The 18,195-nt window shown below is 42.0% G+C and overlaps 1 protein-coding gene across 2 annotated transcripts in view; it reads right to left on the reverse strand.

Annotated features, from left to right (window-relative positions):
- The window catches only part of ELAC2 (elaC ribonuclease Z 2), a 2,146,582-nt gene that overhangs the window by 1,081,587 nt on the left and 1,046,800 nt on the right, over positions 1 to 18,195 (reverse strand). For both annotated transcript variants that reach the window (XM_044068145.1, XM_044068146.1), the window contains exon 16: positions 3,184 to 3,280. In XM_044068145.1, coding sequence (XP_043924080.1) covers positions 3,184 to 3,280 — 97 coding nt within the window. The remainder of the gene's footprint in view (positions 1 to 3,183; positions 3,281 to 18,195) is intronic.

Raw genomic sequence — 18,195 nt, forward strand, 5'->3', positions numbered from 1 at the left:
CATAAGAGGATGCCTTGTCTGCAGGGTAAAAATCTTGAACTTGGGGACCTTGGTAAAGGTATTCAGGAAGGATAGGACTAACAATGGTCTCTACAACAACTCTTTTTTTGGGAACCAGGAAAAGTCTGGAGTAGAAACCTTTCATCTTTTCCAAACGAAGGACCAGATGTATGACCAGAGTCTAGCATCTGCCGGAGTATATGAGGGAATAAGAAAGCCTGGTTAATCAGGTGAGGGGACACCCCCTTAAACCAAGATGGATGTTCCTTCCACTCCCACCTGTAACCTGTGCCAACAATGTTGAACACCCATTTGTCGGAAATTACTGATAGCCAGGCTACCTTGTTGAGAGCTAACTTTCGAGACAGAGTACCCAGAAAGGGACATGGGAAAGGAGGGTGCCATGCCTTTGCATAATCATAGGTTGGAGGGGGGGTTAGCCTTTTTGAGAAAGGAATCCCTTGTTAAGTTAGATAGAATTCTTATCCTGCCATTTCCTTCTGGCGCCCTGGCTTTTGTTCGGCTATGACTTCTATTTGTTAGGCAGCTGAAAATTATCCTGTTTAATGGAGGGAAATTGGGAATATAGACTATTTTAGAGACTCCTTGCATCAGTTTACCTCTGTCATCCCCATGTTCAAGGGTATGACTAGCTGCTGTACCAAACACACAATCAGAATCAAATGGGAATTCATAATCTCATTTTTTTAAACTCATCAGAAAAGTTTTGACCATGCAACTAAGCGTACCTCCTTATCATTACCACAGACATCGCTGCACTTCTATAAACAGTCTTGGCCCCTTCCAATGCACTCTTTAAAGCATGTCTATACATTTGAGAAACACTGGACACAATACCTTTGACACAGACTTCTTGCTTGGTATGTAAACGCAGCGGATGTGTCTAAACTACACATACATCTCAACACAAACTTCCACATAAAACACTGGTAGTTTACACCTTAAAGGCTACCCTTCTGGACTTCACCAGCTTTTTTCCCTGAGATTCTGGCCACTTGTCTAGCTTATCTGAAGGGATAGCGTTTAATGAAGGCAGTCTTTTTGCTGGAAGATTTCACTGGGGACACAACAGGATCTCCTGAGAAGGGGGTTTGGGGACCAGGCATGGTTGAGCACACCCTGAATTTCTTAATTTTTTAAAGGCAAAGATTCATTCAACAGAGGAAAATTGCAAGTGTCTTAAAACATCCTCCAACACTGGAATTAATGCCATGAAGGTCATCACGTCTGGGGCCTCATCTTCAAAAGATTTTTTTTTTACTCTGTTGACCTTGGGAGCAGTCTAAGATTGCTCCCAGTTGAATACATGTTTAAATCTATCAGGGATTTGGGAAAAGGAAAATATCTGCTTGGATTCCTGCACTTGTTCATCCTCACTGGAAGCTGACTGATCAGACTCTGACATGTCTGAAACATCAGATTCCAAACCCCCTTCAAAATCAGGATTCCTGGCTGGTTCACTAGGATGTCAGCAGTGGTATTACTCATAACCCCCATAATCAACTATCTGAAATCTGAATCTATCCATATCTATCAAATCAAGTGAAAATTCAGTCAGACTGATGCCCTGCAGTATGGTGGGTCTTCTGTCTATTTTTTTGTATGCAATACACAAGAGGGAGAATCCCTGGGGAAGAAGTAACAACACTGAAACAGATTCTACACCCCTAAATTTCTCTCCTCCTAAAGGGTTTGGTTATCTCATACCCAAGCAAGGCACTGATACAGCCCCGGAGTACATATCTGACCCTCGTGTCACAGACAGTTGTGGTACTATCAACACAATAGGGGACCTAGAGGAAAAAGAAGGTAAGTGGTATGATAGCCTGCTTGAGGCCAATGTAGAGTCACAAGCTGTAGGTTGAGGCATGCTTCTTGACTTATTTCTACATTCTTTAGGTGCATAAGTGATAGATAGTTTGGCGGGGGGTTGTGGCACTGTCTCTGGGTCCATCAAGTCAAGGTACAAGAAACTAGCCAGCTCAATTCTAAATAATGGTTGCACGGTCAAGTCCAGTGGAAAAAAAAATTACAAATCTAAAAACTATTTCTGTAGGGAAACTATTCTTTACACTGCACCAAGAAAATTACAGTATTTTCGGTAGTACAGACCAAAGCACAAAACAAATGCACTAAAGTCCCTTGATTTTGTAAAAAGAAATTCAGTTCAGTTGAACAGATACAGCCTAAAACATTATTAGACATGAAATAAATCACATACTGATGAAAAACTCCAATCAGAAATGTTTTGCATAGAAAATGGCATCAAAAGAATCTGAAGTATATTTCTGCAGGAGTTACTATTCTAAAGAGTGCACTAAATAAAATGACAGTTTCAGTAACATAGTATGAAGTACATGCATGCACAAAAGTCCCCTTATTTTGTTAAAAAAAAAAGTTTCAGTCAAAATGAATGGATACAGCCTAAAACAGTATTAGTCAAGAAATAAATCATAAAATGATGAAAAATTCCTGTCAGAAATGTTTACCATATAAAATGGTGCCAACACACTCCTTAAATGAAAAAAATGTTTAAAATGCAGCACTTTTGCTTTATCGCCACAAATAAGTATAATCCCAAAAGGAAAGAACTGCAACATCAGCAAAATTTCCTATAAAACCTCCAAATGAAGCTTTTAATCAACAGGCCTTACTGTGCTAGTCAAAGTAAAAACAGAAGCATATACAAAATTTCTAATCAGAAACAAAGTCAGTGGAACAGAATACACTACTATTTAAGCACGGATAGGAAAAAGCAGAGGGAGGAAATAAAACTCAAAAGGGTTTCTTATCGGAGCTCTGCAAATGAAAAATCCAGAGAAAGGAGCAGTTTTCTCAGAAAACCTACTCTTGTGTGGCACTACAAAACTGAAAGGGTCCTGTCTGTGGGTCTGAAAGGCAGTCTTTTTACTCTTAGGTGATTAGTCCATCACACCCACAGATAGGCAGGGGGAGGAGCTCTGACCCTTGGTAGACCGCCAAAGATAGGGTAGCAGGGAGCAACTACCCATATTCCTGTAAGACGGTGTGTTTGTTGAACATCGACTGACTGTGTTCTCCTATCAACTAAGCTAAACAAGACACTACATGAAAGTATACCACATCATACTGAAAGGCAAATGTCAAACTCAAAATATTAATCCATTAACCAGTGTAACCTACCTAACGCGAACAAGCGTTGAACTGACATTCCTAATTTTCATTGGAATAGCCGATCCAGTTCCTAAAAATACAACTTCTGGGTATTCATCAGCTTTCCCTGGAACAATATCAAATGTCAGTCAACTAATTTTCTGGCCAAAAGACAAACATAAGCTGGTTAAATCCTTGTAATTAAAAGTAGTCTGAAACATTCTTAGTTTTTTTTTTTTTTTTTTTTTTTGTTAAAGCATTGAGTAAGACATAAGTGGAGAAATTATTCCTTCTGCAAAAAACTTCCAGCTATAAAATGAAACAGCAAATTCAAAAATAAAAAGAAAGAAAGCAGTTACAAAATGTGGCAATATAATGTGCCACTTTGCAATGATGTATACAGTTTGCAGCGACACACACACAGCTGGATACTGGACATACTGAAGCTGGATCAAAATACTTAATTTGCCTCTAATAGATACGTGTACATATGTGTATGAATATGCGTGTGCAACATACCTGCTGCAGCTGAGTGACTTGTGTCTTGCTTTTTGAGCTATCAAAAAAAGATCCAATTCTATCTGACCTCCTATTTTTTGCGAAAGTAGGGGCTCCACATACACCCACACTAGGGACCTAAATTTACATCAACACAGTAAAGACTCAAACAGGGATAGGTTCTTAACTCAACATATTTGCAGACTACTGAATAAGTTATTACAGGTCAAACAAAGAGCTACTTTGGTTACCATTATGGGTAGCCTTGATGATTGAATGGATAGGCACAAATTTATACCATAATCATCATGTACAGTCCTGCTCAATGTTGCAGTTGAGCACGCTAAGTCTGTCTACTTAAAGGTGTATATGGCTGGCCACCTTAAGGTCTTCCTATGACTGTTTGTCTATAGTATCCTTCCTGTGACATTACACAGTTGTAGTAACAGCTGTTGAATATGCTTTTTATTGACAAGGTTTACTAATTTTTTTTTTTTTTATTTTTTTTTTGCCAAATGAAGTTGTGGTTCACTGCAGAAAATGTGGATTCTAGGATGACTGGATATTTATTTGATTCATTCTCTGTGTTTGTGTGCACTTATTCTTGTAATACCGGTCTTTTCATATATACAGAAAGCTTGCCTAGTCTCAAACTGTATCACAGTAACTACAAGGTCTCATTGCAAAAAGTACCTTTAAGGAAGGCAGTAAGAAAGGCATTCAGTTTGAATATATTGTCATCATAAACATCTCAAGCAATTAAACAAGGTTTGAGTTCACATGATGTCGTGATTCAACCACAATATGAAACACTACTAGAGACTTTCAGCAGGCCCGAAAGCAACTCTAAGCTAAACTCAAGGCAAAGCACCTTTGATTAACATAAAAGTTGACCTTTATAGTCCAACTTACAAAACAGTCTATGTTACTACTATTAGCAGATAAACAGTGTAAATTCTATAGTCTGCATCAACACCTGCAACACTGTTGATGCCCATTTTAGTCGAGTTTTTTTTTCAATGTGTGGCATAACTTCCATAAAATCTGATCATTTTCACTGTTCAATAGTGTTAATTTTAAACAGCTTTATAACAACCTGGAAATAGATCAGAGAAGGATAACTCCATTATGGCCTCAAGCAAATGGTATGGCAGAAAGTTTATGGTCAGTATAGGAAAATACAGTTGTGTACACTTACCATAAATGTAGATGTTCGAGTGTATTCACTGTTGCAGTCATTACATTTGGGTAATCTGCTGGCAGGTTGCCCTCAGTCGGCCTGATTAACAAAGTCTTGGGTCCTGCGTCAGTTGCTGTCCCCTCTTCCATGACGTCAGGTCGTCAGGGGCACAAAACATACAGCCGATGTCATTACATCAGTTTTTCTTGCCCCATATGTCAGGTGCCCCCCAAATGGGGAGCAAATAAAATTAAAAACACAAAAAATATACCTCCAACCAAAAGCAAATACACCAAAAGGGCTTTTAAGCATAGTGAAAGAAAGTAGAGGTATAGCCAGAGAAAAATAGGGGGCTGGAGGGAGGGTAACCAGGACTGCAACAGTGAATACACTAACATCTACATTTATGGTAAGTGTACACAACTGTACTATGTTCTTCGTGTTTCACTGTTGCAGTCATTACATTTGGGTAGATTCCCAAAGCTATGGTTGGGTGGAGGGAATTATACAGCATTAGGACCAGCTATAAGGCCCTGCAGAACAGCAGTGGCAAAGCCAGCTCTGGATTTAGAGAAAAGTGGTAAATGGTAATGTTTGGTGAAAGTATGAACTGAGCTCCAGGTAGCAGCTTCTAGAATGTCCCTGGTAGGACCACCTTTGAGAAAGGCTGTTGAAGTAGATGCAGCCCTGGTGGAATGGGATCCGATCCCCTGGGGGATAGTTTTTCCATGGTGCTTATAGCAGAAACGAATACAATGGTTTATCCATTTGGAAATGGTTTGCTTTGAAATAGCCTTTCCCTCTGCCCCTGCAGCAAATGCTACCAGCAGTTGTTCAGATTTTCTTTGAGATTTAGCCCTGTTTAAGTAAAATCTAAGTTGTCTGTGTACATCCAATGAATGCAGAATCCACTCCCCCTTGTTCTGTGGATTGGAAAACAAAGTTGGCAAATGAATGGCCTGATTAAGAGCCACACTGGATACCACACCTTAGGCATGAAGGATGGATTGGTCCTGAGAGATACCCTGTCTGCATGAAAAATGATGAAAGGCTCCACTGCCATAAGAGCCTGTAATTCAGAAATCCTTCTAGCTGAAATGACTGCTAAATGGAAAGCTGTTTTCCAGGACAGAAAGTTTAAGTCTGCAGTAGCAGCTGGCTCGAAAGGAGGGATAGTGAGTTTCTCCAATACAAAATTGAGGTCCCAGGCAGGGGTTGGAGCTCTCCTGGGTGGTCTTAAGTTTTTGGCCCCTCTGTGATACTGCTTTAGCAGAGGATGAGAGAAGAGGGGAGGGTCTGTGTTGTAATGAGCTGAAATGGCTGAGGCATGGATTTTTATAGAAGAAAAGGACAGGCCCTTGTGAAGCATCTCAGTTAAGTATTGCAAAATCTGAGGAATGTTGGGCACTGCTGTGCTTATCCCTTGAGATTGATTCCAGGCACAGAATCTTTTCCATTTGTCAGCATAAGATTTTCTAATACTAGGTCTTCTTGCCTCCAAAATGACATGATGCTAAGGGTGAATTTAGGTGATTAGCCACGCTGCAAGATTCAAAGTTTGGAGCTGAGTGTGCAGAGTCTGGTTGTTCTGCTGAGACAGTAAGTACGGTGTCTGAGGCAGGTGCCATGGTGGAAGGTGTGACATTGCGCAGGAGTGGGTACCAGTGTTGGCGAGGCCAGTTTGGAGCAATCAAAATCATTTTTGGTTTGTCCTGTTTGACTTTTAGTAGAACTTTGGAGAGCAGAGGCACAGGGGGAAGGCATAGACTGAGGTTTTTCCAGCTGAAGGACAGAGCATCCACTTTCCAGGCTTTTTTGTGATGAGTTCTTGTGCAGACTTTTTCCAACTGATAGTTCTGGGGTGAGGCAAAAAGATCTACATCTGGGCTCCCCCATTTGCATGTCAACATGTTGAAAATCCGTGGTTCCAGTTTCCCTTCATGAGGGTCCATGAGATTTCTGCTTAGTTCGTCTGCCAGAGTATTCAGCTTTCCTGGCAGGAATTGAGCTTGTAGTTGTACTTGATAGGTCAAGGCCATGTTCCACAATGCCATGGCTAATCTGCAAAGGGGGTAGGAGTGTGTACCCCCCTGTTTGTTTATGTACCACATGACTGTGGTGTTGTCCGTCTTTATCAGTAATTGTCCTGGATGAAGGTAGTCCTTGAAGGCTGTCAGTGCATTCTGTACAGCTAGCATTTCTTTTTGATTGGTATGAAGGTGCATTTGATTTGGGCTCCATTTGCCCTGAATGCACTTCCCTGCCAGATGAGCACCCCAAGCATAGTCTGATGCATCTGTAGTTAGGGTTTGGGCGGCAGGGGGTGGTGTGAATGACAGTCCCTTGTTTTGGTGGCAGGCCTCTGCCCACCATAGGAACTCTAGTTGCAGGCAAGGTATGATAGGAATCATTGTTTCCAGGCTGTGACAATGTTGACTCGATAAACTTTTTAAGTACCACTGAAGTTTCCTCATATGCAGTTTTGCATATGGAATTAGAAGAATGCAAGAGGCCATGAACCCCAAGGCTTGCAGAATTTGTCTTGTAGATAGCAGGGTTTTTGTGGCCACCTGTTTGAAGTAAGTCACCAAATGAATTTGCTTTTCTGGCGTAAGGAAAGCCATCTGGGCAGTTGTATTCAAGCCTGCACCCAGGAATGTAATTTTTTGAGAGGGTACCAGTTGTGATTTCTTTTCGTTTATAGTGTACCCTAGACAAGTTAGAACCCTTTTTACAAACGCCAGATGTTTTAGAAGAATGTCTTTGCTTTCTGCCTGAATTAGACAATCATCCAGGTATGGATATATTTGAATATTTCTTTGCCTGCAAAATGCAATTACTGGAGCCAGGCACTTTGTAAAGACCCTGGGCGCAGTAGATAAGCCAAAGGGCAGTGCAGAGAACTGGTAATGCAAGTAGCCTGCTTTGAAGCGGAGGTATCTTCTGCAAGATTCCCTGACTGGGATATGCAGGTAAGCCTCTTTTAAATCTAGAGTTGCCAACCAGGCATCTTTGCCTAGCATAGGAAGTAACTGGTGAAGAGTCAGCATCTTGAATTTTAGGATGTCCAGAAAGGTGTTTAGAGTTGATAAGTCCAGAATTGGACGCCATGATTTGTCTTTTCAGGGTACCAGGAAGTGTCTTGAATAGCAACCTTGTCCCTTTTCCTCTTCTGGTACTAGTTGAATAGCCACCCATGCTCATGAGGGAAAGTACTTGTTTCTGGGCCTCTGCCCACCGATTTAGGGGCAGGTCTGGCCATCCATTTGGAATTAGCAACATATGGAAATGAAATGTGTATCCCTGGGATACTATATTTAAAACCCATTTGTCCTGGGTTATAAGTTGCCAGTTTCTTGCATGAAGAGCCATTTTCCCCCCAAAGGGGCGGCTAAAAGGTAAGTGCTTGGTAAGTGTAAAGGGAAGTCATTGAGACTGCTTACCATAGGGAGGTGTCTTCTTGTTTCCAGATTTGGAAGAGGAGGCACCCCATTGTTTTGTTCTGAAAGTCCCTTGGGACTGAAACCTGGTGCCTTTGGAATGTCTGGGTTTGACTTGAGTGGCTCTTGAAGGAACTGGAAAGGAACAGTTCTTAGTAGGCCAGTGCCTACTAAATCTTGGAGGTTGCACTTGTAAGAAATCTTTCACAGTTTGCATAGATTTAGCTTCATCTTCCATCTTTTTTAGAACTTCTTCAGCCTTATTACCAAAGAGACGGTCCTGTTGTAAAGCAGCATCCAACAATTTTGCTTTAACATGATCAGGCAGAGTTTGCTCTTTGAGTCAAGCATGCCTTCTTAGCACAGACCCAGTTACAGCAGCCCTGCAAGAGGCCTCCAAAGAATCAAAACTGCATTGCAAAGTATGTTTTCCAACTTGTTCAGCTGAATGCAATAGATCCTGTAAATCTTTATTTTCCACAGTCAGAAATTAACATCATTTTCTGTTTAAGCAGTCCCATGATATGTTGTTGCTATTTTAGCATATGAAATTGAAAGTTTAAAGCCCTGATTGCCAAGGTTGCAGAAGTGTAAACCTTCTTACCCCATCTATCTAGCACCCTGTAATCTCTATCAGAAGGTGTAGAATTTTTAGCAGTAGAAGCCTTAATGCCCTTGGGACCCTGAGAAATGGTTTCAGGATCCGCAACAGGATTTTTGAAAAGGAATTTGTGGGAGTCAGGAACTCTCTAGTATCTGTCTGGCTTACAAGGAGCCACAGGCAGAGAATCAGGAGCCATACTAGATTCTGAAAAAACATCAACAATGTCGAGAACAGGAGGTATAGCCAAAGACCTATGCTGTGGAAGAAGAAGAAAATCCCCAAGTCTCTCTTTAGATTCAGAAAAATCCTGACTTTCCCAGTGGAAATGTTCCCTTAAGGAATGTAAAGTTCCCCCAAAAGAAAAATCCTCAGGGGGAAAAGCAGAAGGAATGGAATCTTCTGCATCAGAGTCCTCATAAGTAGGTATAGACAATTCCTGTTCATCAGAAGAAATAGAATCCTGTTCAGAAGATTCATAGTCAATATCTTGCCTAGGCCTCTTAGAAGGGGAGGTTGACTACCCCTGATCACAGTAATTAAATCTTCAGTCATTTTGATCATTTGTTTCTTAGGCATAGGGGCTTGCACATGTGGCCTAGGCATCAGTTTTTTAGACATAGGTCGAGATTTTGGCCTTAGTTTTGAAGATGGCGTCGGTTTAATATACAAATCTGTAGGCCTGAAAACACCCTCAGAAGCCAGTGCCTGCACAGCGACTCAGGACCCATCCAAGGTAGAGACATCCGCGGGTTCCATAACTGAAGCATCTCGTGGCAAACCGAGTCCGAATGCGTCTCAGTAGAGGACTGCGAATCAGAATTAGCGGGTATCAGGGGCTGTGGAAGCGCCTCACAGTACCGGCGAACTGGCGACTGGCTTAGGAGAATCGGCGGCGGTGGTTTTGGACCTCAACGGCCTGTCTCTGTCTTTTTCTCTGCGTTTTTTAGGTATCCTGGTAGTCGGATTGCTAACCGATGACATTTCTGGATAATTAAAGCTGAGCCAAAATATTTAGAAGCAAAAATGTACCGACGTTTAATAGTGCGTTGATTAAATAAAGCACAGAACCGACAGCAAGGTACGTCGTGGTCAGGGCCTAGGCAAGGAATACAGTACAAATGGAAATCCTTATGAGGTATTTGCTTCCCACAAGTAATACAATTATTAACTTTTACTGATATTGGTAAGGAGCAAGAACAAGTTTCCCCAACGGGGTACTTAGCTTTTTAGTTGAAGACTTCAGATCTGAAACTCGAAAAAGAAAATTTCAGGAGTTGGCCGATGGCTTCTGCTTCTGGCACCGCATGGCAAGAAAGACTGATGTAATGGCGTCAGCTGCATGTTTTGTGCCCCTGATCACCTGACGTCATGGAAGAGGGGACAGCAACCAATGCAGGACCCAAGACTTTGTTAATCAGGCCGACTGAGGGCAACCTGCCAGCAGATTACCCAAATGTAATGACAGCAACAGTGAAACACGAAGAACATAGCTATAATTACAAATACTAGAACAGTACAATTGAGAAAACCCAGTTTCAAGCACACTGAGTAGACACAAACACAGCACACTCCACATCATGAATACTACTAGCTAGAATGATATTCAAATAGGGAGTACTAAAAGAAAATTCCCCTAATTTATGAGCCAAGTAATAAAGCAAATATTACATGCAACAGAAATTTTGAACAAAAAAAACAAAAAAAGAAGAAGAAGAAATATCCAGATGTCACAAGATGATGTACTTTTTCAAAAGGATGAAACACTGCTTCTTTGCATGTATAGTTTCTGAGTGCATTCTTACTGGATCACAAACACAGAAGTGAGTTTATAGTGGTAAACATTTAGGTGGGACATGTGTCTTGTGTACGTCCATGTTTATGGTTAAAATGCTATGTTGGGAATTGTCAGTATTGGTGGAGCACAGGGATAAATCCCCGAATACAGGTCAGGTGACCCAACTTCAATTAGTGGCTCAGGAGCTTGACAGATCTGCCTTGGGGAGATAGGTGTGCCCATCATGGGGAAAGGTGAGATGGAGCAGAAAGTGTTTTGCTACAAATCCTCAGAGGACAGGCAGCATTGCAGTGGCTGTCCTGTGAATGGACTTACCATTCACCAAGCCACTGCCTGGTGGTAGTGCTCACTAGTGAGTGCAGGGGAGTGTGTGCTTTTCGGAGAGGGCATTGCAAGTCCCTGTGGCAAAGTAGGTAGCCCTTTCTTTTGGGCATTTAAAAATGCACTCATTGCCAGGATACCTGCAGAAGCAGAAATTATCAGATGTTTGCCTGAATAATGACCCCTATTTACAGCTCTCACACTAGTGGATCTTTGGATTCTCCACTGCGAAGGAACAAATGGGCTGGAGTCTCAAAGAGGGAATGCCTGGTGTTCAGCAGGCAAAGAGCACCACCAAGGTAAGAAATTACCCTGTGAAATCTGAGGAACAGTTTCCACTTGACTTTCTTTCTGAACCATACGCAATTCAATGACTTAAAGTTCAGCAGCATGCAAAGCAGTAAAACTTGTTTCTGATGTATTTGCTCTATTTCCTCAACTATATGACACTGGAGTTAGTATATTTAAGAAGGAGGGGTTGTTGGGGGTGTAAAACTCTCATGAATGGTGCTGGGGGCGGGGTGCACTCCCAATAAGCTCTTACTCTGTTTTGTGTGTACAGCTGATTTCAGTCAATGAGATTCAATGCATATTTCTGGAATACCCCACACTGACACAAAAGAACAACCTCTTTTAACAAAGTAAACCAGAGGAAAAGATAATTTCTGTGTAGGCCTAAAATGTACCCTCTGAAAGACATTAAATGTTTTGTGGTAAATTTAAGTAATGGAAAGCACATCCTTTGTTGAGTCAAAAATCTTACTGTGAAGGATTTACACCTGCATCTGTATGTGAAAAAGCAACACACTGATGCCATTTTTACCCTACTATAATACTGGTAATGACAAACTCTGCCCAGTTAAAAGGTTATATTTTTTGTAATATAACATGAATATTTCTCCATCCCATTTGCTCCATTGGAAGTAAGAGTCAATAGTGTGCCAGTTTATTGTTTCTGTGGATATCACCACTCTTTTCCTCCAACCCCCCCGTAGTAAGCCAGGCTTGCAATGGCTGCCTGAGTGGGGAATGAGATGCATGCCCTAAACCTACACCCTTCTCAACTTAGCAGTATACATGAATCTTAATAGTATGAGCTTGTCCTGGCCTTTTCCACACGTGACTGCTGACAAACAGGTTGATATAGCTAATAAGGCAGGCCTGGCTACCTTCCTCAACCAAGTATGGGTGGGATAGTGTTGGCCACTCAAACCCATCCTCCCCTGCTGAATCCCTCTTGCACCTGTGTAGCTAATCAAACACCAATTGCGTTAGTCACAGTCAGAGTGTCATTTCTGTATGCTACAGGTCTTGGCCTGGATAATTTGTTTACAAGTCTTCAGAAAATTAAAAGTTATGTACTCACCATAACTAGGCATCTGTGTTGTCAATTTTCATTCTTGCTCAACCCATGGGTTCAGATCTGATCCCCGGATCCAACTCGGCGGCATACTCTAGACTTTGGATCCAGCTCATGAGCTCCTCCTTCTACCTATAATGCACTATTCCATCCCCATTACCCCAGATCTCATTTGTTGTCTTTCAAAGAACCCTATAGCTAAACACAGACAAGTACAGCTGACACAGAAATGAAAGACTCAAACCAGGAACTACAGGTTATAAATACAGTCCTATAGGTCTCTCCAGAAAAAGATGGATGGGGATAGATGGGAGGTAAGTTGAGGAGGAATGAAAATAGACAACACATGCCTAGTTATGGTGAGTACATAACTTTTAAATCCAATGCTGTCCTTTTCATTCTTCCTCAACCCATGGGACAGAGTCTACAGCTATGATGATCTTAGGTGGCCCTCACGGAAGGATATTCTGGAGTACTGCCGAACCAAAGGCACCTCTGTTTCTATAATATCCAATTTCTAATTGGAAACAAAGGTGTGAGGCACTGGACCGCATAAGCTGCTGTTCAGATCTCATCAACAGATGTTCTAGACCACAAAGCAAATGAAGTGGCCATTGATCTTGTTGAATGAGCCTTAGGAGGTTTGGATAAGTCTATACCTCATTGAAAATAAATCCAGGAAATAAAGTCTGTAATCCATTGCTAAAGTGGCCTTGGGTACTGGTAATCCAAGCCTTTTTGGTGAAAAGGAAACAAATAGTTGATCTGATTTTCTGAACTGTTTTGTCCTATGAAGATAAAATCGTAATGGTCTGTGTACATCAAGGAGATGAAGCATATATTCTTTATTTGAAATAATTAGAAAAAACTAAATGAAAACTCCAGCCAAGCTAGAACTTCCAATGAGTGACCTCCCAAACCTCCTGTAACAGAGGCACATGGGATATATGCAAATGACCCTTATGAACATCAGGTGTTTCAGCTATATGGTGATTCTGATTGCCCATGACTTTTACATTTGAAGTCGTTTTAATGGACAATTTCAGGCCAATAAATATGGCATACGGGTCATTTGCATATATCCCATGTGCCTCTGTTACAGGAAGCTTGGGAGGTCACTCATTGGAAGTTCTAGCTTGGCTGAAGTTTTCATTTAGTTTTTTCTAATTGGTTTTTCAGTGTGACCTTCTAACTCTTTGTTTTATTTGAAATAATTGGAAGGAAGACTGGTAAATTAATAGATGGACTGATGTTATTTTTAGAAGCCACATTGGGAAGAAAAGAAAGGTTTGTCTGTAAGGTAGCTATCTTTAAGGAAAATGATGCAAGGGTTTTTTGAAGAAAGAACCTGGAGTTCAGATATCCTCTTAGCTTAAGTAATGGCTTCTAAAAAGACTGTTTTCTGTGAAAGGAATTTCAAATCACTGTTAGCTGAAGATTCAAAAGGTTTCAGAGTTAAACCTTGCAGAACAAGTGTGAGATCCCAGGAAGGTGAAGAATCCGTCATAGGTAGTCTGAGAAGGAAAATGCCCTTTAGAAATGCTTTGCATAATTTGATGAAGGCAAGGAATAATTTTTCTTTCTCCTGTGTGGAAATTAGAAATAGCTGCTAATTGTAACGATAGAGCAATGAGCCCCTTCATTAAAAAGGGCAGCTAAAAAATTCAATTACTGTAGAAACTGTAGCAGATAAAGAATCACAATCAGTCTCAGCTTTTAATACCTAAAGGGAGAATGTTTTTCCACTTGCTCTTATAAACTTTCTTAGCAAATTCTTTTTGTGAGATAATGGTACGTACTGGAGAAGAAAGCCAGGGCTGTCTAACCATTATTGGAAGTGGAGAAATCATGTGTATAGTCTGAGGGCCTGGATATTGGGGCGTTGAATTCCTAATGGGTGAGAAAGAATATCTTGGGATGGCTCCAGTATCCATGGAGGATAATGAAGGTGAGACCACAGGAAGGGGAACCATATCTGTCGAGGCCAGAATGGGGCAATGAGGAAGACTGAGCTCTTTAACCTGTTTGCTTTTTGCAGAAATTTTGGTATCAAGGGAAGAGAGGGATAAGCATAAAGGAGACCAGAGGGACAATTGTGGACTAGACCATCTCTCTCTGACTCCCCCTTAGCGGGGATTAGAGTGAAGTACCCGCTGTATTTGTTGTTGTGGGGAGATGCAACGATGGCAGGAAGGTTGGCCCCAACAACAGAAAATCCTTTCCACTACAGACAGAGACCACTCGTGAAGCATCAAAGTGGATCTGTTTAGTTTGTTTGCTAATGTGTTGGCTTTCCCTTGAATGTGTGTTGCAACTAGAAAATGAGATCAACTATTTCCACAATCTCCTGGCTTCTCTGCATTGGGGATAAGATTGGGTTCCTCCTTGTTTGCTGATGTACCAGACCACAGACATGCTGTCGGTCTGAACTGCAATCAGCCTCAGAAGGAGAGCATCTTGAAAAGCCTACAACGCAAATATGACTGCTCTCATCTCTAGTATGCTGATATGCAGATTGGTCTCTTGGGAGGATCACATGCCTTGGATTGTCCTTCCCAGGAAATGCCCCCACCCCGCAGTTGGAAAGCATTTGTGGTCACTGTGGCCAAGAGAGTCACTAAAACAAAATGTCGGCTTATATAAATGTTGTCTGACTGCATCCACCAATGAATGTGTCATTTGCAAACTGAAGTCAGTTTAACTGGAAAAGATGGGGGTTGATGTAGAATGTACCAATGAACAGCTACAGTCCACTGAAGGATGCTCATAAGGAAACATACCAGAGGAAGTATTACAATGGCTGTTGCCACAGAACCTAGTGCTTGAAGCATTGATCTTGCTGGAGGAGATTAGCAGATGAACCAGATTTTTGATGGTGGATATGCAATGAAGTGGTAGTGAAGCTATGTGCATGTTAGTATTCAGAAGTGGACCAATGAAATCCAGGTTGTGGACTGGTGTCAGGTTTGACTTTGCATAATTTACTGTTATCTAGAGACTGGCAAATCTGGTGCAAATAGTCCATGGAGTATAGGAGAAGACACTTGTAGGGGGCAGTGAGGAGCCAGTCGTCCAGATATGGAAACACTCGGAATCCTCAGAGTCTCAAATGAGCAGCCACCACTGCCATACACTTGGTAAACACCCTGCAGACTGTGGTGAGTTTAAAGGGCAGGGCTCTAAATTGGTAATGACTGGCTCCCAGGTGAAAGCATAAATGTCTTCTGGAGTACCTGTCTATTTTGATGTGATAGTACGCATCTTGAAGATCTATCAAGCACATCCAATCATTCCTGTAAACAAAAGGTAGGCCAGGCTCTATCACGACCATTTTGAACTTTGGCTTCTTTACATACGGGTTTGCACTGCTTAGATCCAAGATTGGTCTAAGGTCAAATGTTTTCTTATACACTAAAAAGAAGAGTAAGGTCAGAATCCTATCTGGTCTGGCGGGATGTGTTGGATGACGTTTTCTAGCTGCTTTTGAATTTCTTGTGCTGCGTCTTTCCTCTGACTGGGTGGTACATCTGGAAGTTTCTTCCTTTTATGAAAGGGAATTTGGAAAAAAATGGAACAAAACAACCTCTGGATTTGATTTTAACACCCAGGTATCATTTGTTATATTTACCCGGGCTTCTGGATGCATGGATAATCATCCCCAGACTGCCTCCAGAGTGGAACAGTTGGTCAGCACTTCAGGAGTGCAGAAAAGGTCTGTTCAGAAAAGAATCCCAGAACCCCTGCTTTCCTCCTCTGCCTCTAGGGTGACGTCTCGCATTAGAATTTCCTCCTCTGCCACTAGAGGAAAGTACAGTTTTGTATCTACCATAAATGTAGATGTTCGAGTGCTAATACAGCTGCAGTCATAACAGATGGGTTCTCCTGCCGTCAGGCGGGTCCTCGGTCGGCCGAATTCCAAAGTCTAGGTCCGGCATCGGTTGTCGTCGCTTCTTCCCTGACGTCAGTGCGACAGGGGTATAAAAGAACCAGCCAACGCCATTTTCTTCAGTTTTTCTTGCTCCAGATGTCAGGTGCCCCCAGAAGGAAGGCAAACCATAAATTTATGTAATAAAGCAAATGCAATATAATCAAAAAACAGTAGTTGCAAGCAAATACACCATAAAAGAATACCCCAATGAGGTTGTATGAGGAGGTGTTAGCCATAAGGCCTGTCCCAAGAGAGGAAGGAGGGAGGGAAACCTGGACTGCAGCTGTATTAGCACGCAAACATCTACATTTATGGTAGGTACAAAACTGTACTATGTTCATCGTGCATACAGCTGCGCTCATAACAGATGGGTAGAATCCCAAAGCTAATAAAGGGGTGGTAGGCACTAAGTGGAACTAGGTGGAGCCAGGATGCCCTGCAAGACTGCAGTGGCAAAGCCCGCTCTAGTTTTGGAGTATAATGGTAGGTGATAGTGCTTGGAGAAAGTATGTACAGAACTCCAAGTGGCTGCTTCCAAAATATATTTGGTAGGAACCCCCCTGAGGAAAGCTGCAGAGGTAGCTGTGGCCCTTGTGGAGTGAGATCTGATGCCTGTAGGTACAGTTTTACCATGAAAAGAGTAACAAAAGCGTATGCAGTGGGCTATCCATTTTGAGATTGTCTGTTTGGAAATAGGCTTCCCTTGAGCACCTGTAGCATAGGAGACAAAGAGTTGCTCTGATTTTCTGAAAGGCTTTGTTCTGTCCAAATAATAATGGAGCTGTCTGTGAATGTCCAAGGAATGTAGTAGCCTCTCCCCTTTGTTTTGTGGATTAGGGTAAAAGGTAGGTAAGTGGATAGACTGATTCAAGGCTACCCTGGATACTACCTTTGGCATAAATGAATGATTGGTTCGTAAGGAAACTCTGTCCTGATGGAAAATGATGAAAGGCTGCACAGCCATGAGGGCTTGTAGTTCTGAAACTCTGCGTGCTGAGATGATAGCTAGAAGGAAGGCTGTTTTCCATGACAAATATTGCAGATCTGTTGAAGCAGCTGGCTCAAAAGGAGGCAGGGTTAGTTTTTCTAGAATGAAATTGAGGTCCCAAGCAGGTACTGGTTGCTTCCTTGGGGGTTTTATATTCTTAGCCCCTCTGAGGAACTGTCTTAAGAGAGGGTGAGAGAATAAAGGAGGATCAGTGTTGTACTATGCAGAAATGGCTGAGGCATGGATTTTGATGGAGGAGAATGAAAGTCCACTGCCTAGCAGCTTGGCTAGGTACTGTAGTATTTGAGGTAAATTCAGTATTCCAGGATTCTGACCCTTTTTCTGATTCCAGACACAAAACCGTTTCCATTTTGCACAGTAGGCTTTTCTAGTAGAAGGCCTTCTGGCCTTCAAAATGACATCCTGCACCTCCTTGGAGAGTAGGGTCTGCTGTGAAATTAAGGAATCCTCCATGCGGCTAGATTGAGTGTTTTCAGCTGACTGTGAAGAGTTTTGAAGTTGTGCTGAGTCAGTAGAAGAGGCATTAGAGGCAGGATCCATGGTGGGGAATGCGTCAGGCTCCTCAGGAGTGGGTACCAGTGTTGTCTTGGCCAGTCTGGAGCAATGAGAATCATCTTTGGTCTGTCTGCTCTGGCTTTTAATAGAACTTTGGCCAGTAGTGGAAGAGGTGGAAAGGCATAAACTGTCATTGTTGTCCAACTGAAAGAGAGCGCGTCCACTTTCCAGGCCTGTGGATGAAAGGTCCTTGAGCAGAATTTTGTCAATTGGTAATTTCTGTGGGTGGCAAAGAGATCTATGTCTGGCCTTCCCCATGCTTGAATTATCATTGTAAAAACTTGAGGATGCAACTTCCATTCGTGTGGATCTGTCATATTTCTGCTCAGGTTGTCTGCCAGTGTGTTTTCCT

Source organism: Protopterus annectens, chromosome 4.part0, assembly GCF_019279795.1.
Source record: "Protopterus annectens isolate FY-2018-M chromosome 4.part0, PAN1.0, whole genome shotgun sequence".
Taxonomy (NCBI): Eukaryota; Metazoa; Chordata; order Ceratodontiformes; family Protopteridae; genus Protopterus; species Protopterus annectens.